Below are 23172 nucleotides of genomic sequence, written 5' to 3'. Positions count from 1 at the left end.
AAAATGATGACTTAGGGCCAAGAAAAAAACTAGGGTAATCAAGTCAGCAAGGTTCTTTTGAGTGAATGTCTACATAACCTTTAATTGATTAAAGCATTAATGTTGTAGGCTTTTATTCAAGCCTTATTAGATAATCAGCCATAAAGAGAAATTTGTACTATTTCACGTGGGTTCAAATAGCTTTCTCTTCCTCTCTGATTCTGTAATTCTGAATTAGCTTTTTATTGGAACACCACACAGTCTCTTTTCCCTGAAAACACATTCTAGAAAGTGACTTAATCTTGCTATAACCTTATTAGCTAAAATCCAGCAATCATTAGCATTATATCTGAAATCTCTTTGAATTTTTGATACCTATATCAAACAGTGTGCATGTTCATCAATTTTAAATATTGGGGATCCCAATGGAATATTGTCTTAGCTTGCCAAAACAAAATACAAAACAAAATACAAAATACCATAGATTGTTTGGCTTAAACCATAGAGATTTATTTTCTCACACTTCTGCAGGCTGGAAGTCAGAGATCAGGGTCCCAGCATGGTTGGGTTCTGGTGAAGTACCTCTTCCAGGCTTGAGATAGCTGCTTCTCATCGTTTTCTCACATGATAGAGACAGACAGCAAGTTCTCTGGCATCTCTTCTTATAAGGGCACAAATCTGTTCAGGAAAGCCCCACTCTCATGATCTAATTGAACCTTAATTGCCTTCCACAGGCCTCGTCTACAAATACTATCACACTGGGAATTAGGGTTTCAACATATGAATTTTGAAAGGACAAAGACATTCAGCCCATTGCAAGTGTTGTTATGGTATTAGGATGATGTTAGGCCAGGGATCCAGGAAAATTCAAATCCTTCCTTAATTAAGCTACCACTAAATTTGGGGAATAACAGCAAAACAAGGCAGATAACACTATCACTAAGACTTTGAGGTCTCAAACCCCAAGGCAAAACTCTGGTAAACTAAGCAGTTAGAGAAGGAGAACTCAATTGCTTTAGGCAGCTGGCTTGAATGAACTGCAGCAGGGTTAAAAATCATAGCCCATGAACCGGAATGGTTTTTACACTTCATATGGTGAAAAGAAATCAGAAGATTTTGTAGCATCTGAAAAATTACATGAAATGCAAATTTTAGTGTCCATGAATACAGTTTTATTGAAACACAGCCATGCCCATTCTTTTCACATTGTTGTCACTTTTGTACTACAGTGGCAGACTTGTACTGTGGCAACAGAGTGTTGCATTTACTCTCTGACCCTTTAGAGAAAAAGTTTGCCAATTCCGATCTACAAACAAAGCTGACCAGTGGCTTGTTTCGCCTATTCCCAAGACTAAATCTTAGCTGAAAATGTTATTTCAAAAAGATGTAGTCATACCCATCAACATAGAAGAAACAGTCCAGAGTCAGAATATTTACTCCAAGCCTGGCATGAACTGGTCTAGAGACTGTCCAATTCATGTTACCTAATGCCAGACCCACCTGTTCCAAGAAAAAACTAAGGGAGGACAGATGGCTTCATTGAAGGATGAAAGTAGAAGAGAGGGCCTCCGTCCATGTGCCGATGTTGGCATTCCTTTGAGAGTTCAAACCTTAACAAATATAGTCTAGGATCCTAGAATTAAACCAGTCTGAATTAAGATTTATTTTCCTTTGAGTCTCTACCCCTTGATTAAGATTTATCCTTGAAGTCAAAGGTGACAGGAGGAATGGAAACTAAGAAGGGTACCCTTTCTAGAATTCAACATTGACCAATGAAATTGGTGGCGCTGTTGATATATCAGACCACTTCCTTTGTTTCTGATTTTTGTTTTGTTTTCACCCTCTTCCCCGCAAACTCCCAAAGGTGATTTTAAAGGATGTGGATTCTCTTCTTTACGTGGACACTGATGTTCTCTTTCTGAGACCTGTTGATGACATCTGGAAGCTTCTGAGGCAATTTAACGCCACACAGCTTGCAGCCATGGCTCCTGAACATGAAATCCCCAAGATTGGCTGGTACAGCCGCTTCGCTCGGCACCCTTTCTATGGCTCTGCTGGAGTTAATTCAGGAGTCATGCTGATGAATTTAACTCGCATACGAAATGCTCAGTTTAAGGTAAGGAAATACTGTATATTTCATGTTTAAAAATTGGGATTTCTTTAGGTATTTCACCAGTGATTTTCCTAGATTGTCAGTGTATTGATTCTGGAAGTAGGTGGCTTGTAGTGGGATGGAAGGAGCCAGGGAAGAGGAAAATATTTGGGAAGCTATGAAATATTGTTCAGGAAAAGTCCAGGTGGTTATGGAATTTAAAGCTTCAGCAGAATTGTTATTCAGGAATGTTATGTTGCATTTCTAAATTCTATAATGTTTGAACTATGTTTATACCCAAAGCTTCAAAAACCATGAAAAAGTCTGTGGAATTATCCTAGGGATATATATAAGTATACAGAGATATTTGTACAAGGCTGCTCATGGCTCATCTTTTATCCTAGTAAAGAACTGGAAAGAATCTAAATGAACATCATTGGAGAACTAGTCTAAAATTTTTTTTTAAATGCATCATCCTATTAAGAATTAGATCAACCTGGGATCCCTGGTGGCGCAGCGGTTTGGCGCCTGCCTTTGGCCCAGGGCGCGATCCTGGAGACCCGGGATCGAATCCCACATCGGGCTCCCGGTGCATGGAGCCTGCTTCTCCCTCTGCCTGTGTCTCTGCCTCTCTCTCTCTCTGTAACTATCATAAATAAATAAAAAAAAATTAAAAAAAAAAGAATTAGATCAACCTAAAAAAAGAGAGAGAGAGAGAGAGAGAGAGAGAGAGAGAATTAGATCTATAAGTAAGGTAAATAAGATCTCTAAAAAGTATCAAGGAGAGGAAGTTAAAATGCAACAGAAATCATAGTACCATAAAGTATGATCTCTTTTATGGCTTAGAAATTTCCAGAAGAATACCTAAGAGAATACCTAATTCTCAACTGTGGATATTTCTGGGAAAAGTGGGGGTGGAAATGGTAGGAGGATGGAGGAAGAGTTTTTTACTTTTTAATTTTATCTTTGTATGCTGTTTGAATATTTATTCTATGAATGTGTTGCTTCTATTTCAAAAGCAAATTATGTTAAGACAAGGAAAAGGTGTTTTCCCTTACTTTAATTCTGCTATTTGTATTTTGTTCCTTCATTTCTGAGGCAAGAATTAAGCATAAGAAAAAAAGGTTCAATTTGGGCATGATTTTCTGAGTAGAAACTACAGCCCCAACTACTGGTTCCTAGTCCATCAAGTATCCATGTGTTATCATCCATCTGGCAAAACTCTAAAATCCAGCTCTAGTTTTGCATTGTCCTGTGTCTTGAGGCAAGCAGGACTCCTTGTTTGTTTGCTTCATTCCTGGGGGTTTAGGGGAACCAATTCCTCAACACCATTTCTTGGTCGACAAGATGTATTTGCTTTGCCTCAGCCGCTCTGATGGTTTTCTCTTTTCCAGAACAGCATGATTCCAACAGGCTTGGCTTGGGAGGACATGTTGTACCCTCTGTACCAGAAGTACAAGAATGCCATCACGTGGGGAGACCAGGATTTATTAAATATTATTTTTTATTTCAATCCAGGTAGGCTCCCTTGCAAGAATGCCATTTGTGTAGGAGTCCACCCACCTCTTCTCACAGAGCACATTCCAGTCTGGTCTACCATTGACTGAGCCTGAATTGTGTCTGGTGTTCCCCTATGAAGTGCGCTCTTTCATTCACCCCCTGCCCCCCAGGCTTCTGCCCGGGGGCGGCCCTCATGCTGCTGACACAAAAGGCCAAATGTTGAAACCTCCAACACTGGACTCCATTTTTGGAGAATATCTTTTAGATTTTGCCACACCATTCTTCTAAGAAGTGTGGTCAAAATTAGTGGCAGGGCACAGAACTGAATGAGAACATTATAAACTAGACATGAGGCCCTCCATGGCTAAACAATTGCTAGATTGAAAGGAATGGATTCTTGGGATCCCTACAGCTAAGTATCTTGTTCATGGTTAAATGAGCCTAGAATAAGGGCCTAGATTCCCCAATTCATTTTTCTTTTCATGTGAGGCAAAAGAAATCTTTCTTACGTGGTTGTATCACTGATTTGGTGGAGTTGGGGGAGGGAAGGAGATGAAAATTTCTGATCTGTGTTTTTTGTTGTTGACACCTAAAACAAATAAAATTTTTTTCTTTCCTCTTTCTTTTTCTTTCTTCTTATTTAGTATTGTTAAAATCAAAACCATATTTTCTCCTCAAGAAAGATTTTTTTGGGGGGAGAAAAAGCACTCGTTACCCAGACTATTCAGCTCATTTCTTTGCTTTACAAAATCCTAAAATAGAGACTATTTTATAGTCAGTCTATAAAGACTTCGGCCTGTGATAACCTGTCACCCTGGAAGCACCTACTAAGTAATTAGATTTTTTTTTAAACAAAACTCTGAGATAGAACCTAATCTCATATGTCTTCAGATCTAGAAGGAGCAAGTCCTAGAAAAGAAAAAAAAAAGCAGATTGAAACAGTTTCTGGGGGAAATCCCCAACTGCAAATTCATTAGATGAAGGGAATATCTTGGCTGTTCACTGGGGGCATGTTTTATTCCATTTCCCTCTGATAATAATAGGGACGTTATGGTCTCTACCTCCTCTTTTCTCCTCCTAAGCAGATTTTGTCTTTTTTTCTAGGTGGAGATGGATTGGTTAGGACTCTTGGCTGCATGTGAAAGACCCCCAGAGTTAGCCCAAGCACAAAGGATACTTTTTTTTTTTTTAAGATTTTACTTATCTATTCATGAGACACAGAGAGAGAGAGAGAGAGGCTGAGACACAGGCAGAGGGAGATACAGGCTCCCCGTGGGGAGCCCGATGCAGGACTGGATCCCAGGACCCCAGGATCAAGGCCTGAGCCAAAAGCAGATGCTTAACCACTGAACCACCAGGTGTCCTCACAAGGGATACTTTTTTATTAGCAAACTGGTGTCTGCTAGAAACTGAGGCAGGAAGGCCAGCAGGCTCAGCCCATGACCTGAAGCAGGAAAGGGTAAATGATAAGGAGGCCAGGGTAGACTTGTTGTCTTCCACTGACATTGTTTCTTCTTCTCTTTGTGCCCCTCATTCTCTGCTCCTCAGGCCTCAAAGCCAAGTACCAAGGTTTCATAGTCCAGGTGCAGCCACATGGAGAGATTAACTCTATCCTCTTTCCAAATTCCCAGGGGGTGAAACCAGATGGTTCCAGCACGGGTCAGCTAGGCCAGGAGCATAAGGTGAAGAAAGAATGGCTGACATTTATTATTTACTAAGTGCCAGGTGCTGTTCTAAGCATTATCTTCTTTAATCCTTGCAACCACCCTGAGAATATAATCCCCTATAATTTTTATAGACAAAGGTACCAAGGAAAAGAGAGTTTGGTAATTTGCAGCACTGCTAATGAGTGACAGGGCAGGGGTACAAATGCAGGCCTCTCTGACTTCCACCCTCTGGGTTTTGGGGAGAGGGGAAATTTTAAGAGAGAGAATCCTAGAGAGCTGGTGCACATCCCAAGATGTAAATCTGTACTGAATTATTTGTCCTTTAAATATTGCCTTTTCCTCTCTGTTATGTGGCTAAAGCTATCTTGTATAAGCCCATCTGGACATATTCCCAAATAGGAATTCTAAAGATTCGCAGTTTCCTCCCCAGAAATCCTCTTAGCCTGTTGCAGATTATTTGAGGACGTGATCAGTGAGTAAAGAATACTTGAAGGCAGTTGTAAGCAGCTTTGCAATTAGACAGGAGCCCTTGTATTTAATTGGAGCTGAATACCAGCTGAGTTTGATGGCTTCTGTACTCCCCATCTTAAATCCATTGAGTCTTCAAATATTATCCGAGTTTTGAAGTTGTTATAAACCCTGGTTCTGAGCAGTCCCAATAACCCAAGTTTTCTAGCTTTCGATTGGCAAGTTCTTAGGTTACTCCTTGATTGTTCTTTGTGTGACCTACATCTGATTGCCCCTTTTCATACTTTCTCCAGATACTTTATTAAACACAAAATCCTTGAACTGAAACCTATTCAATATCCTCCACATGATAAGCTTTTTATTTGTTTATATTGTGATCATTTTCTATAAGCCAGAAAACTATTTTGAAAAAAGATTGTTCACCTTTATCCCTAGAAAGGAGAGAGGGAGTGGAGGAGGAGGAGATTGGCTCTGACATGGGACTAATATGCTTGTTGTTATGGTCCTTTCGGTTACCATGGACGAAGAAGCAATAAACAAAAAACCTGAGCACATGTCTGGAATGGTATTATTATAGCCTCATGTAGTTAATAACACCACTTTTGAAAATGTGTTTAAAAGTCATTAGTTTAAGGGCACCTGAGTGGCTCAGTTGGTTAAGCATCTGCTTTCTGCTCAGGTCATGGTCTCAAGGTCCTGAGATTGAGCCCCTTATCATGCTTTCTGCTCAGTGGGGAGTTGGCCTCTCCCTCTCCATATGCTTCTCCCCCAATTCCTCTCTCTCTCTCTTTTTCTCACTCTCTCTCAAATAAATAAAATATTTTTCAAAGAAGTCATTAGTTTAAAAATATTTTACAACTCTTGCCATAATTAGATAGTCCATTTCTGTGGGTGTGTAATTGCAGGACTGGGTACTAGACAAGAGGAGAGAGCTGGAGCTCAGGAGGGACATGCAGGTTGCTCAGCCCACAGGACATTTCCTGGCAGGTGAGCCAAGGTAGCTTCTTCAAGGGGTGGAGGACTGAGCTCACAATTCTACATATGAGTTCGAGTAGAGAGCAGAGTTCTGTAGGAAGGGTTGATTTGACCAGAGCCAGAAAAGCACCCTACACAGATTGCTTGGATTAATATGTTTATGTTCCAGGGAACAAAACTCAGGCCAGCTAAGGGACCAGGGGGTGGCCCTGGGAACACATGGGTCACATCGTGCTAGACCTCTTGGGAACTTGCTCTGGGAAACTGCTAAGGACCAGAGCTGATTTCTCCATCCCTCAGAGGCTCCATGGCCCCTGCCATCCTTGCTTCTCTCCACGTCCTTCCTCTTCTCATCCTTCCTTCTCTTCTCTCCTACCTGATTCCATTCTGTCTCTCAGCATTCTGTTTTACATGAGGCCCAGCCCTGAGCCAACACAACCTTACAAGCCCACAGCCAATGACGATGCATGTTCAGCAACAGCCCCCTTTGCTTCCTAATTCACATTCTTGAAGAGATAGAGAGATTTGCCTGGCCCTGTTTATGAAGTGATTCCAAACCCAGCTATAAATTAGTTCTCTTTGGATGGGAAGACTACCCATGATCTGGTCGTCAGGAGCCAGAAGAGCAAGGCCATGCAGCATCTTCCTCTCTCAGACAGGAACACCTATGTCTCTTCCTTCTTCAGGAACAATTTCCAAAAAGGTGGGCTTTGGGCAGGGAAGGAAATGAAACCAGCCAAGTATGGGTAACCAGGCAGGGCGTCCAGCCAGATAGCAACAGTAGGATTCTGCTTACAGAGAGAGAGAAGAGCTGAAACGCTCATGGAATACACATAGATTGTCATGGGTTATACAAAGAGTGTGATGGCAGGGAGTTGTGAGGGGTTTGGTGGGGCCACAGGGAGCAGGACACACAGTCACATGGGACAGCCTCTTTGGTGGCCCCCTTAGGGCCTCGTTCTCATCCTGCCAGGGTCACTAGAGCCCTATATTCTGAGTGTGTAACCACACCGGATCTTCACCCTACCCAAAGCTCCCAGCATCTGGCAGCGGTGAGTGTGTTGTGGGCTTCACAGGCCCAGCTACCTAGTGTTAGGATTGTTCCCAGAAACTGGTAACATCTTCTTGTTCAGGGAGCCTGGGAGTTTCATGAGCTCTGATAGCAAAGTCAAGAGTGAAGACTGTGGGATATTTGTGGGAAGGGGTTGTATCTACTTTTTGTCTCTAGTGTGCAAGGCTTAGTACCTAGAACAGAGTTGGTCTTCGGAAGTGTTGGTTGGTTGAATGAATGGATTTGAGAGGATAGAGTGACAGAGGGAAGTGAATGGAAGAGAAAGTCCACACCAGGGAAAGCGAGGAGAGGAAGGAGAGGGAGAAAGCAAGAGCAAGGAGGACACATGTGGTAGAGGAACGTTTAAGTTCCATTTACTCATTCATTCAGCAGATACTGTTTGACTGTCTACTGTGTGCCAGCCACAGTGGTGGGCACTGGGGATAATGCAGCGGACAGAACGGACAAGTGCCTATTTTCATGAAACCCACCTTCCAAATAACAGCAACTAGTTGTTACAAATCATGGGTTATAATAAATGCTATAAAGGGAATAAATGGGGGCACCTGGGTGGCTCAGTCAGTTAAGTGTCTGCCTTTGGCTCAGGTCATGATCTCAGGTTCTGGGGATGGAGCCCCACCTTGGGCTTCCCACTCAGCAGGAAGCCTGCTTCTCCCACTCCCTCTGCCCTTCCCCTCACTGCTTGTGCTCACTCGTTCTCACATGCTGTCTCTTTATTTCTCAGATAAATAAAATCTCTTTTTTTAAAAAAAAGGAATAAGGCATCGAGAGAGATTATCAAGGCTGGAGGGAGAGAATTGCTTCCTTAGATTGTGTTATCAGGGTAGTCTTCCTGGAAGAAGTAATTGTCCTTTTGTGGGACAAGGTGCATTCCGGAAGAAGGAAGAAGAGGTTGCTGGGAAACCTCAGGTCCAGAATGACACATTAGAGAAACAGAACTAACAAACAAAAATTAATGATGCGTCCAACAGCCTCCATTCTGTTGGTAGTGTATCAAGCGAGTAGCAAGCCTGTCTCACCAGGAAGTGAAAACAATCAGGCATGAGCTGCTCCATGATCTTAGAGAACCCGAGAGTATGAAATAATCAGAAATGTAAGGAGCAATCAATTCACATGGTACTTTGGAAATAGTTAGGAGACTCTGGAAATAAATGTAGACTCCTGAAGCAATCGCTAAGGGATTTCAGAGCCTGAGATAATCAGTTAATGAGCTTCTTTATCTATGTAAAATGGAGAGGAAAATAGCAAAGACTCAGGATTTGAAGAGGGGTTAGCCTCAAAAAATATTTTAAAATAAATTGCAGTAGTTGGAGGCCTGGGGATTTGGAATTTTAAAACCACTCACCGTATTATTTCCTGAGCAGTGGAAAGTACCCTGAACATTTCCCCATGCTGTCATTTTTCACCATCAGATTTTGACAGCCCTGATAATCTTGCTTAAAATAGATCCATTTCAGAATGGTTATTGATCAGGTACCAAAATAGCCATCATTAGTCCACTCTGCATGTTCATCAGCGGACCTCCATAGATGTCCCCTCTTTAGTCCGCCCCATGATGCTAGTGTGACCCCTCTTCTCCTTCCCCTGATTAACCAAATGGAAATTTCAAAATGTAACCCATGTAGAATTTATCTGTGAATAAAAAGACACAACTGTTATTTTTAACTGCCCACTCTTGATTTCCCTTTCTTTGGGTAACAGGGTTCCAGTTTTCTCAGGGGAATTTTTCTCTTCCTCCCCCCTTTTAGTCCTCCCCCCCCCACCTGCTTTTGCATGCAGTCCTAGAGCCCCGTGGGCTCCTAACTCCCACTCACCCAGTCAGACCATATCCTCAGAACCTGAGTGTGGGGGGATCCAGGAGCAGAAAGTAGCCAAGGGTGCAGCATCAGCAGCAGCGCTGAAAAGCTGACATTAATTAGTGCCCACCCCTCAGAATCCAGGAGCTGTCCCACTTCCTGACCCAGTTCAACTCTACCCCCAATTTTTTGAGCTACTCTCTCTCTTTCCAAAGGAAATTTTTTTCCTTCTTTTTTTTCTCCTTCCAAGCTAGAATCCAAGTTAATAACCTGCAATCCAACATAGATTTATCTTTCTTGAATATTTTAGATCAAAGCAATCTATTTATACGACAACTTTGCTACCATTATCTTACCCCTTTGAAGAGACTGAATTTATCCCAGCAAAATTGAATAGCTTATCTTTTGTAAAGCACACTCTGATTTCCAAACTCTTCACCATGATCCGGCCATTCTCTCCTCCTTGAATCCTCTTCCAGGCCTCCATTTTTGACTGTCAAAATCCCATCCTTAGTCTGTAAGTCTGAGTTTAAATGAAACTTTACTGAAATATCCTCCTTTCTATGAACCCTGATTTAAAAAAAAAAAAAAAAAACATGTTCATCTTGACTATACTGTATACTGTCTCCCTTACAAGAGTATGAATTCCCCAAGGGCAGCAGCCAAACCTTATCATCCAGTGACACCAATGTCTTGCATTGTGTGAATGAATACTTCTTGCAATTACATGCTCAATGTATTTTGCGTTTCTTCCTCTGAAAAATTCTGAAGGGGATTGTAAAGATGTGAATTGAATTCCATCTGGAATCCAGTTTCATATTTGAGATTCAACAGCTGGGTTTTAGCTGGTCTTCAGGAAATCGATAAACCCTGAAACTTATGAGCAAATGTTCTTAGATATACCCAGTTGTACCTTTTCAATGATAAGGTCTAAAGCTTTCATTAGATTCTGAGAAAGATCTGTGATCCATAAAAGGTTAAGAATAACTGGCCACCTGCATATCTAGAAACAACTGTGGTAAAACATTTATTACCAATGTACTAGGTGTCAAGAACTATGCTAGGCTCATATTTACCTTTACTTTGTTTTATTCTTCCAGTGACTTAATGCAATAGTTCTTATAACAGTAACTGGTAATTATTACAACTTACAGTTATCATATGCTTTCTATATGTCATGTACTGTTCCAAATAGTTGTATTTATAAAAAAAAAAAAAACAAATAGTTGTATTTATAAGCTCACTTAATACTCCCCAGAATCCTACCGGACAAGATATTTACAGCCCTCTGCCCCTTACAGATGGTGAAACTCAGGCTCAGAAAAATTATGCAATTTGGCTGAGTTCATGCAAGTAGTGACAGTCCTGTATACAAACCTGGTGAGTTGACTCCAGAGCTTGCTCCCTTAGCCATTTCACTATTAGCATAATAAACCTGGAGTTCAACCCCAGATGATGTAGCTTCCTTTTACTGCTTCTAAATTAAGGTCCAGATAACCCACCAAGCGTATACTGCAATGAGGCAGTAGAAACAAACTTTGAAAATACATTCGTCTGATTTCAAAGCCTTTCTATCTCACCTTCTGTCTTAGAGTACCCTCACTGGGCATGGAGGCTGCAAAGAAAAGAAAAGGTTTCCTTTGTAATGGGGTGCTAGACAACCTGGGAAGAGGCAAAACCACTCCCCCTCCATCACTGATCTCAAATGCCACAAAGGCAGGAAGCAGACTTTCCTCTGTCCACTGTGTACATAGCAGGCACTCAATAAATATTTGTTGATTCAATCAGTGTAGTTACAAAAACAGAGATGGATTCTAGGGCAATTCACTCAGCAGGGAACATTAGCAGGTGCTTAAGCAGGGATTACAATTGCAAATACCCAGATATCATAAATGAGCAATGTGATTCACCGAGTTTCAAAAGGCCACAATTTGTCTGAGGTCAGACACAGTTTAAAAGCACACAAGCACTTTTAGATATTTTCACTCACAGAGTCCTCATGCCTATACAGTGCAGAAAAGTCACACAACTAGAAGAGGAGTTTAAATCTAGATAATGTGACTTCAGGATGAGCACTACTCTCCCCCAGCTGTGGATTATATGTGGGCAAGTGTGGAAGTGAATGCAAGTGAGGGCAGCATCATGGTTGAGAGGGGTTCTCCCAAGAAAAGGAAAATCTCACAAGGTGTTTGTGATTAGGAATTGGGGGGTGACTCGGTGTCACCATGGCCCATAAAGACTGAGTGATAGAATTATTATATATATTATTTATTATTATGTATATTATATATATTACATATATATTATATATGTGTGATGAACCCTTCATTGTTTGCTTTCCATCTCGAAGCTCTCTGGAAGTAGTCTCTAAGCAGTGGTCCTTTCCATGAGAAGGGATGGCCATCAGCCCAACCAATGAGCACATCGTTATATTTTTCTGATCGTTATATATTTTCTGACAGCAGTAATTGATTTGGCCTTTCCCATGAACAATGACACACACTCGCCAAGAGCTTTGATCCATACTGCTCTTGCCCTGGCTTTTAAACACACCAAGCTGAGGAGCCAGGAAGCTCATAAGGGTCATGAATTTATTGCTAATTTTATAATCCTAGCCACCAAGAGGAAATTTTCTGAGTCCAACAGGATTAAAGCCAAGTTTCTCAACCTTGGCACTACTACTCTTATGGGGGTTGTCCTGTTCACTGTGGAATGTTTAGAGTATCTCTGGTCTCACCCACTATGACCAGTGGTGGTCTCCTCCATGTATAACAACCGTGACCTCCCTCTAAACATTGCCAAATGGCTCCAGGGGAGGGCCCTGGCAAAAAACCACCAGATTAACACTACACATACAAGTACACCAATGTGCACGTGCTCACCCACAATGTATACAGTCACCTTGGCACAGGAACTTTTTTTTTCTTTGATCTTTTGGGGGAAGTTCTCCCCTTTACTGTTGTCATTTTTTGTTTTTTCCTTCATTTTGATTTTGTTGGTTGGTTGGTTTTTTAATACAAAGAGGAAGCTCTGCTTCTACCTTGATTCCAATTTTCCAGGTCTGTCTGTTTCATATAAACCTTTCCAAAGAGTGAATTGTATGTGCCTACACTGTTGACCACCACTGTGCGCTTGACATTTGGCTGAGCGTGTCACGTGTGCTTTATAAACATAATCATCACGCTAGGAGGGAGTTCCTGTCCTACCCATTTTACAGATGAGGAAAGCGAAGTACAGGGAGGCTGAATTACTGGACATAAGCTGCACTGTCTTTGAATGAGGGAGCTGGATTTGGACCCAGGCTGTCTGCTGACCTTTGTTGCCTTCTTGTCCCTGATCCGTTGTCTTCCTTCTTTGGGTGAAACCTACAACATCCCTCGTATGTGCCCCTTCAATTCCTGATCTCAAAATATGGACAAAATGTGGTAAAGCTTGGGCTGTGAGTTCCCATCACACTCGCGTGTGGTATGCGGGTTATAGAAACATTGGTTTAACCACCAGGCACACAGAGGAGAGCAGGCACTGACTGTGGACATGTCTCTCTCTTGTCACCGCCAGAATATCTCTATGTGTTCCCCTGCCAGTGGAACTACCGTCCCGATCACTGCATGTACGGAAGCAACTGCAAAGAGGCTGAGCGGGAAGGTGTGTCTGTCCTGCACGGAAACCGAGGCGTCTACCATGACGATAAGCAGCCAACTTTCAAAGCGCTCTATGAAGCAATACGGGATGTAAGTGTGTTCCTGCCCCCAGTCAGCAGACACATGCTTATTCGACATGAAGCAGGACAGGCGCTTTGGTCACCAGTACCTTGGAAGGCCAAAGAATTCCCCAGAAGCATTGAGTTCTGCCCCTTTGCCCAATCTCAGTCACTGCTTCACTCTACCCACTGGCTCCCTCATCCCATATCCATTCTGAATCTTTACCAGCAAGCCACTCATTTTCTCTTGGTTCTTAAATAAGTTCACTTAAGAGGGAATTAAATACCAGAAAGAAACCCTGTGCCACTTGCCGTAACAGAGGGGAACGTGTTAGGGTAAAGGATGTAAGAACAAAATGATTTTGATTCTGAGTCCAGCCGAGTGTGTTGCCCAGTTGTCAGCATCCTGTTGAACAGTCAGCTGTGGAGGTGGTTGATGAGGATCACGGGACAAACTGAAAGTACAAATCGAGTCTTTATTTACAAACTGCAGAGGTGCAAGCCAGAGGAAAAAGAGGTCCCAACCCCCCTGTCCCCCCCCCCATATTGTGTTTGTATCCAGCAGAGAGTACTATACTAACTGGTCCAGAAGATGCAGCCTAGAAGCAGAGATCATCTCAAGGCTCCTGCATCCTTATGGACCTGTAGGCAGGGGGAGGAGGAAGAAGAAGGGAAGGAGGGAGGAGTGGAAAGAGACCTCCTCCTTCCCTGGAGGCCTCCAAATGGAGGTGTCTGGGATAGGAATGCAGATATGCATCTGCGTGTGGCCTGCCCAGGGCAGGGGCCTGAGTTCTTGACCACAACCCCTTCAAGTAAACTACAGGCATTGCCTGCACCGAGTCTGGTGTCAGGAGGGCAGCTCCTCCCACCTTCCACAGGCCTGCCAGTAGCCCTGTCCTTCCCCAGGGTTGAGTCTGAAAGGCCACATGGAGGAGCTGGACTTCTCACAGCCTCAGGTCCTCTCTTACAACCTTGGAGAGATTGGTTAGCAAGTGTTGAGACATTAAAGATGCCCAGGAACTATCTTCTTGCAGTAAATGGGAAGGTTGAAAGAATCTTACTTTGGGGCTCACTACCTAAAATGCCAAATGTTGCCTGCTTTAACCTTTTTTTTTTTCTAAAGATTTTATTTATTCATGAGAGACACAGAGAGAGGAAGAGACCTAGACAGAGAGAAAAGCAGGCTCCCTGCGGGGGAGCCTGATGCGGGACTCTATCCCAGGACCCGGGATCACGCCCTGAGCCAAAGGCAGATGCTTAACCACTGAGCCACCCAGGTGCCCCTGCTTTTGCCTTTCACCCACACTTGGGGAAACACTGCTTTCCACATTGCTTTTTACCTTGAGATGGCTAGGGAAAACCAGCAATAGAGATTCGGCGATGTCCCTTTTGAAACGGTCATTGCAAGACATAGATAGAGTAGGGGTCAGCAAACTTGGGCCAGACCTTCCTTGCTGCCTGTGTTTGTAAGATGTGTGGGCTCTGAACAGTTTTGTAAATCACTGGGGGAAAAGGAAGACTATTTCACGACACGAGAAAATTATATACAATACAAATTTCAGCGTTCATAAATAAAGTGGTATCGGGACGCAGTGACAACCCATTCATTTCTGTGTTTGTCTGTGGCTGCTATCAAGCCACAATGCCAGAGATGTGCATTTATAACAAACTGTGTGACCCACAAAGTCTAAAATATTTACTGTCTAGCCCTTTATCGAAAAAATTTGCTGACCCCAGACATAAAGTATGTAGACTTAGAGGAGTTTTTCTTAAGAATCAAGGAGCCCTCGTGGTCTTACAAATGGGCTTTGGTGGGAGCAGATCCCGAGACACAGGAACACATTTTTGCATGTGTGAGAATTGTGCATCTTGCTAAAGAAAGTCTTTGGAATTCCCAGAATTTTCTCTGCAGGGAATGAGTTTAGCCGCATGTAAGCTAACACCAGCTTTCTTCTCCTGCATCTCCTGTTGTTGGTTTTCAAAGACCAGGTGATTTAATTACACAGAAAATTTGTCCTGCACTTAGTGATATCATCACTTTAGATATTCAAACACTGACCCCAGGGGCTGAGCCACTGAGGAGTACAAACACAAGTTAAATGAGTTTGCAGCAGTACATCAGAGCCGCTCTTGGGTTTCCTTTGTGATCTGTCAGCCCTAGTTTGGAATTGAGCAACTGTGATTCTTGAGTTACCATGTGTCTTGTTTGCTTCTGGAGGAGCAGAAAGAAAGCCAAATAACTGGGCCGTAAATGATCCTGCCAAACATACTCAGCGATCACCCTCACGTGAGCTTAAAAGGACATTTGTACCAAGCATTTCAATCAAGAATATTACTAACCCCGTCCTGAAACAGGAACAAACACAGGCTCGCTCTTGGAAGACATGTGTCCCTTCTCTCTACAGGACTGCGCACTGCGTGTGGGGTCAGGGCTTGGCTCCGGGATTGACAGACCCCTCAATGCCAACATCCAATTTTTGTCCCTTTCCAGGGATTCATCATTCCTGGGCTTCAGTTTCCTCATCTGTGAAATGGAGATAATAATATTATCTACCTCATAAAATTGTTGTGAGGATTCCACAAAATGATGGGTTTAGGTTTTATTTACTTACTTACTTACTTACTTATTTAATTATTTATTTATTTATGTGTGAAAAAGAGCATGCCAGCTGGGGAGGAACAGAGGAGGAGGGAGGTGGAGGGGAAAGAATCTTCGGGAGACTCCACACTAAGCCAGCCCCAAGGTCTCATGACCTTGAGAGCATTGAGATCACGACCCTGAGATCATGACCTGAATGGAAATCAAGAGTCAGACACTCAACCAACTTCATGACCCAGCACCCCAAAATGATGTTTTTCTTAAACTTGGAGCACAGTGCCTACATAGGGTTGTGCTTAATAGTTAGAAGTTGTTTTGATGCTGGTAGTTTCACACTTACGTCCTTCCCTACCTTGCTCACATGGTCTCACTCCGTCTTGCTCTTCCTCTCTGACTATAAATACAACTTCTCTCACACACACTGTATTTCTTTCTCCCTTCATCTCTCTCTAAAAGTATTCTTCCCATCTGTCCCCATTCTCCCTCCATCTATCCCTCCATCTCTTCCCTCCTCTGTCTTTCACTTGTACGCACAAACCCTAAGCCTGTGTGTTTGTGTTTGTGCGAAGGAGAAGTGAGTCTTCTCCCTTTGGGACCGAAGGAAGTCATCTATCAAGTAGACATTCTGTCAGTAATTCTTGCAACCATCATCTATGACGAGCCTATTTTATGCAGGTACAAGTCTAGGTTCTAGGAATTGAGAAGTTAACAAGGCCAACAAAGCCTGGTCTTCATGAAGCATATACTGTGGGTGGAGGAAGCCAGGCAATACTCGTATAGACAAAGAAAGAAAGAAAAATTGTACCAGGCAGTGAAAGGTGTTAAAAGGGAACCAGAGCAGGGTGATAGGCTTCCCCTGTCACAGACAGGGAAGAGTGTTCGTGAGCTGGGGGCCTCCTCAAGCCTGATATGTGATTGGTAGAGGCAGCCATGGTGCAGTCTGGGGGGAGGTCCTGCTAAGAAGAAGAAGGAATAACCCAGGGAAAGTCCCAGAGGCAGGGAAGAGTTTGGTGTGCCCAAAGAGCAGGGAAGAGGCCAGGGTGACCAAAAGTACAGAGAAAGACACCAAGGAGAGTTCCAGATCACATGGAACCTTGAGGACAAAAGGGGAGTTAGGAATCTTATTTTAATTGCAGTGGGAAACACCTGCAGGAAAATAATACATTCTGATTTATGCTTTAAAAATATCACCCTGGTCACTCAGTGCAAGGAGGCAAGAGTGAGCACACAAGGGCTATTTATGAAGAGTCACTACAGTCTTCCAGGTGAGAGCTGGGGCTGGCATGCACTGCGGGCAGAGGGAAGGTAGGCAGTGGTGGCCACATGCAGACATTGTTGTAAAGACAAATTTTACAGTGCTTATTGATAGACTGGATGAAGGATATGGGGGAAAGAATGAACCAAGGATGACTCCCAGGTTTTGACCTATTCATTTCCTGTCACTAGGGAGAGTGTGATGATAAAGAAGGTGATCAGTGGTCTAAACTTGTGCTGAGAAAGAAAACAGTTGTCCCAAACATGGCCCTTCTTGTGTTACATAATGCATAATCTCCTTCTGGGAAGAAATTCACATTTCTGATAAACACGCTTAAGCAATATTTCTGATGAACTTTAAAGGGATTAAAACTTGTTCTAGGAAACCAGACACCCACCCACTCTGTTGCCAGGCAAGCGTATACTGACCTTTCACCCTTCTTTTCTTTCTTTTTTTCCTAGTCTTTTTGTATAAAATTTCCTCGCCAACAATGAATCTTTGACTTGACCTACTAGAGGCCTTTTCCATTTCAACCGGATTGTAATAAAAATTTGAACATGCTCATAACCAAGTGGTCTGAAAGATTTATTTTGGAAAAATTCTGCTTATAAAGACTTTCCTTGGGAAAACAAGAGAAAAATCACATCATGTCAAATCAAAAGCCCAGTATTAAGTGGGCAGAAACCACCAACCAATATTTGGTACCTGAATTATTAAAAATGAAGTTCAGTAATGATAAATTTTACTAGTATCACCTAAACTCTTAACTTCATGAGATTACTATAGACGTAACCTAAAGTTTCTTCACTAAGATTCCAACAAATGGGCCCCTGGGTGGTTCAGTCGGTTAAGTGTCGGACTCTTGGTTTTGGCTCAGGTCGTGATCTCAGGGTCATGAATGGAGTCACACATCTGGCTCCCTGCTCAGAGGAGAGTCCCCTCTCCCCTTGAGATTCTCTCTCTCTTCCTTTGTCCCTCCTCACCTTGTGCTCTCTGTCTCTAAAATAAATCTTAAATAAGTTGTGACAAATGCAAAAAATATGAAGAATTCAATGTTATCTCGCAGTAGATTTCAAGTCTCTACTTGCCCCTTGCTTCTCCTCAGCAAGAGCATAAAATAGAGAATATCCTGTCCTTGAAGATATATTTTGGTCATAGATTTTAAGAGCTTTAAGGACCCAAGTAAATCTTTTTTTTTTTTTTGAAGTAAAGAAACTGAGGAAAATAAGTAATTGCCCAGGGTTGCACAGGGTTGAATCAGGTTTTGAATCTCCATCAAATGCCCAAGAACATCCAAACCTATGCTTGCATGTTTAATTCCCTGTCTCATTTTTTACTAAATGTAGTTTGTATTTAAAATGGCATTTCAGTCACTAAACATTTTGTTTCATTTTTTTAATCCTTTTTCAGTTTCCCTTTCAAGACAATCTCTTTCAATCCATGTATTACCCTCTCCAGCTGAAGTTTTTGGAGACTGTGCACACTTTATGTGGACGAATCCCACAAGTGTTTTTGAAGCAAATCGAGAAAACAATGAAAAGGGCTTATGAGAAACACGTCATCATCCATGTGGGCCCCAACCAGATGCACTGAATATTTTTCATATTGTCGCAAGTGGATTAGGCCTCTCGAGAATAAGGAAATGTTCATCTTTAAGCTGCCTGGATCTCTTTTGTGTGAATATTTAATGGTGCTCTCTGACAGTTGAGTTTAAAAGGCCTCGTTACATGTTGCTAAATTAGTTGCCCTTAAAAGGAAATATGCTTTAATTTTTAAAAAAATGCTATTTATCTCTGTTTTTTTGTTTTAAATTGTATTATTATTCACTTAACATTGTTCAAGCAGGTGGAGCTAGCTGTGAAAAGGAACTTTTGTGAGCCTTCCAATTCCTGTTAAATATCTGAGACAACGTCAGTGACATCTCATGTGGTGTATTAATCTAATATTCTTGAGACTCTCTCTATGCAATTGACTCCCCCATACCCCTCTTATAAAAGTAATACATGCTTGTTGTAGAACAGAAAAATGTTAAAAACCTGTAGGGAATACAGGTGGACCAAAATCAAAATTAGATTAAGCATGACCCTCCCAACCAGTGAAAAGATCGTTATGTTAATGGGTAGTTTCTTCTAGCCTTTTCTCCTTACTGCTTTATTTATTTGCTGTCTGTCTTTCCCATTGTGACACATATCTGAAACAGGTCATTGAACCATTTGAGTAAAAGCTGGCCCCTCAGTAAAAGCTGAGATTTTTCTGTAGAGACAAAAATTTAGAGAAAATGATTATGGTTACAGGGCTTTATTTAAAACACGTGTGGCAGAGGTATTCAGATTTCAGCTGATTGGGCAGTGTTAAAGGATGAAGCAGATCTGGGAGTGTTTTTAAAGAAAAACTGTTTAGATTTGTGGATGATTAAATTATAAGAAATATTTATGCAACCATACCTTCTGGAAGGAAATTCAATAGTTGTGTTAGACCCAAGGGGTCAATTTAGCAAAGATGTGATTTTGTGTTTACACACAGACAAGACTATTTTCTCTCTTAACTTACTTAGTAGGTGTGACCTTCTCTCTTCTTTAAACTCTTGGTCAATAGGTGGAAATTAAAGGCCAACTCCAAACTTATGTGTACAGAATAGATGGTTCAGCTGATTCTATTGACAAGAAAATTCACTTCCTACCAGCCTTAGGAAGGTCTCTTTAAATTTTTTTCCTTCTCTAGGGTTACCTAGCTGTTAGCCAAGGAACCAGGCAGGTTTTATCACCTAGCTACAGTAGAGGAAATTCTATATTCCCCCAAGGGATCTGACTTAATCCCTAGTTGCTCCTGTAGCTGATATCAGGGTAAAGCATTTTGCATAATGCTTTATCGCAAAAACTTGTGCAGAAATAATCTTTGATGTTAGCAAGAGCCTAATGAACTTAGTAGGGGCCTGTATCATCTCTGTTGAGCAAATAAGGAAATTGTAACACAAAGAAACAAGCACACCCAATGCAATTGCTGTTCTGTAAGACATAGAGATATGTATAAGATGCATCCTGTTTTACAGAGAATTTTTTGAAAATAAAAATATTAAATCTTCTCATCATATATAGACAATTATGTAAAAAGTATAAAATGAAAAATAATATTTTGTTAATGCAGATGTGGTGTTCTAAATAGTGGAACCCAGTAGGATATCATAGGTACTATATTCACAGAAAAAGTCTTACCCGCCAAAAATATATGAAGATCTCTGTGCTCCAAAGAAATATATAGATATCAATTAATATGAGTATACAGCACCATTATGGTAGTAACAAATTCTAAAATGTTAGAGGAATAGCCTGTACTTTCCTTTTGGTCAGTTGGGCGGTCTGTGATTTGTTATTTCTGTTAAGGAAATTACCATTATGATGTGGAACTCTTCACTGTTATATTTTATGTTTCCTCAATTCACCATTAAAGGTGATGTCATTCGTTATTTTATATCTAAAGGCCATGGGGCAATTTTTGGATTGTCTTTTGGATGGGAGGAAAACACATCCTACATACCCACAAATGGAATTTTAGTGAAAGAGCCAGAATGTAAACATGATTCCCTGACTTCCATTTCAGTCTTTCAACTTGTTCAGCATGGCCAGTAAACCCTTACAAATGTCACTCAGATTTGTTAGTGACTTACGGACCTAAAGAAGTTCCTTTCATCCTTTGGTGAGTCCCACAAAAAAATCTGCTGTAAAGACTACAAATACAGGAACGCCTTTTCTTTTATGAGAGTCTGGTTTACCCACAACTCTTTAACTATTGGTTCTGGTCTAAATACACAGAACTGGATTCCAGCAAAGGGCTATGATAGAATTCTAGAACATTCTAGAATGATGCAGTATGAAAACGTGAAACCTTAGAATTTGGTGTGGTTTTTTTCCCTTGGAATTTCTTCATGATATCCTGAAATTCTAGTTGAGTTTGTGGAGAATTTGGAGAAAATTTGCTCTTCCAATCCCTGCTGCCTAAAAGTGCTAATTATTTTCTATTTAGAATGTTACCATGAGGCAATATTTTCTTTGCCTTTGGTAATTTCCAGACAAATATTACATTAGCACCTTTGAAATCTGGGAACTGTAGATTTTAATTCAGTGGACTCCTAAATCATGCAGTCTGTGGTCTGAAGTTTGCCAAAGGTTGTGCTGCTCCATATGGCACATTGAATCTCTATGAGAAGAGCATGAGACTGGTTCATCTCCTCTTCTTGTTTCCTTCAGAATTCCGGTCAATGAATACAACTACAGAGTTCACTGGAGAATGAAAGAACACTTTCCAGTAGTAAAATATAACTATTTTTGTATGTATTGAGATTGAAACTTTCTGTAGTAGGATGACTAGAGATAAAATATTTTTCCTCTGAATTTTTTTCCAATACAAATCTCAGAAATTGTGACTTAGATTGAAAATTTCAACATTAAAAAAAAAATTAACTGCCTAGAAAATCTGTTTTAATTTTCCTTCAACTTCCTGAATGTCAGTTTAGCATTTAAGGGCGTAACACTCCTATGCTATTTATTTGAAATCTCTATGACAGACTGAGTGCTTCCATTGCAAATTGTTGTGACTCTGATGGATTTACTATTTGAATGGATATTTATATGGACTCGCCAAAGTTTGAGAGTATTTATCTTATTACACTTATGGTATTCATAAAACAAGCAAGCCATATAAGACCTTACTTATTGACAGTCACAAAATAGTGCTCCAGTAATAATAATCATTCCAACCCACCAAGAAGAAAGGACAACATTCATACCAATTTAAGTTTGAGTATAAATATTGCCTGATATTTATACAAAAAAAAAAAGATGGATGCCTGTGTTGGATGAGCCAACATGAACGTGACTTCATGATGGAAAAATGTTGGGTGCCATGGAGGTACAAATTGTTATATCCTCATTGAATAGTATGGTAAGCAAGCTTCCTTAGGTTTTTCTGTTTCTTGGATCTACCCTTTCATCTTCCTTTTTTTTTTTTTTCATTTTTACCTTTCCCTTCCTGTCTTTGATGTAAGCTACTGAGTAGTACCAAGAGACTTGGTGTTATTGACGGAGTGACAGAACTTGGAGACCCTTGTGTAGACAGAAGGAAGTTCTAATCCTTAGATGGAATCTATAAGAACTTTTCAAAAATTTTTAAAAATCACACAACACGTACAAAGGCATAGACACGCACCCACATGCCTTTTAAAGAAAGAGCCTCGTGAATCTGTCATGCTCTGTGAATTGAAGAATTATAGATAGCGACAGCTTAGTTCAACTCATTTCACAGTGGCTGTGCTGGTGTTTGAAGCTGATGAGATTTCTCTGCCAAACAGAGAAAGTTATCCTAGTTTCTATTCTTCACAGGTCAAAACTGGAAATACTCTCTTGAGTCCTCAAAATAAAACACTTATGTGTGTGTGTGTCACCATCTGCATCAACATGTAAGAATCAGGTGTAGTTTCTGCATCATTAATTTTACACATTTGTATTGTCACTGAAAAGTGCACTCTTGATTATAGCTCCCAAGGAGACCCTGCATGGATTTTTTGTTTTATGTTGGAAGACTTATTTTTTAGTAATTTTTTGGGGGGGAAGAAATGAGCTTTTTTTTTAAAAGAAAAAAAAAGCAATACTCAAAGGAAAATGAATTGTTATAGCAAACTAAAAGAAACGGAAATATTATGATTTAATTACTTGTCTTTTTGAATGCCATCTCCTGTTTTACCTTTTTTTTTTTAATTAAAAGCTTTAAAAAAAGATATGTCTTTCGGTGTTATTTTGGAAGTGTGTTTCTTTTCTTTCACAAGATTTCAAGTTTAAAGTTTTTTAATACTGAGTAGTAATATTTAAGTCCTTGCTTTTAAGAACTGGTAAAGAAATATTTGGTTTAGTGATGTTTTGTGTTTGAGATACAATGAGGAGAATTTGGAGGACGTGAAATCAGTTATCCCCATTCCTACATTTTATTTGGCAAAATTGAACTTGACTTGTTAAGCTAGTAACACAAATCAAAAATGACTGAATTGCACAAAGAGTTTTTGAGTCTATATAAAGGTTT

The 23172-nt window shown here is 40.9% G+C and overlaps 1 protein-coding gene and 1 long non-coding RNA gene across 2 annotated transcripts in view; one reads left to right on the top strand and one right to left on the bottom strand.

Moving 5' to 3' along the window:
* Nucleotides 1-22758, top strand: part of GXYLT2 (glucoside xylosyltransferase 2) — a 90655-nt gene extending 67897 nt beyond the window's left edge. Inside the window, 4 exon segments of the mRNA XM_025456583.3 lie at nucleotides 1844-2095; nucleotides 3466-3589; nucleotides 13108-13280; nucleotides 18514-22758. Coding sequence (XP_025312368.2) covers nucleotides 1844-2095; nucleotides 3466-3589; nucleotides 13108-13280; nucleotides 18514-18696 — 732 coding nt within the window. The 3' untranslated portion in view covers nucleotides 18697-22758.
* On the bottom strand, nucleotides 6349-11171 carry LOC112666084 (uncharacterized). Its single transcript, XR_004807451.2, has 4 exons — nucleotides 10927-11171; nucleotides 10218-10314; nucleotides 9568-10119; nucleotides 6349-9385 (listed from the first exon to the last, which is right to left on the bottom strand). It is a non-coding gene; the product is annotated as an uncharacterized LOC112666084 (long non-coding RNA).
* Nucleotides 22759-23172: the final 414 nt, after the last annotated feature.

The sequence above is a fragment of the Canis lupus genome, chromosome 20 (assembly GCF_003254725.2).
Source record: "Canis lupus dingo isolate Sandy chromosome 20, ASM325472v2, whole genome shotgun sequence".
NCBI classification, from domain to species: domain Eukaryota; kingdom Metazoa; phylum Chordata; class Mammalia; order Carnivora; family Canidae; genus Canis; species Canis lupus.
The sequence above is the reverse complement of the archived record's forward strand: the minus strand, read 5'-3'. Positions and strand labels throughout refer to the sequence as shown.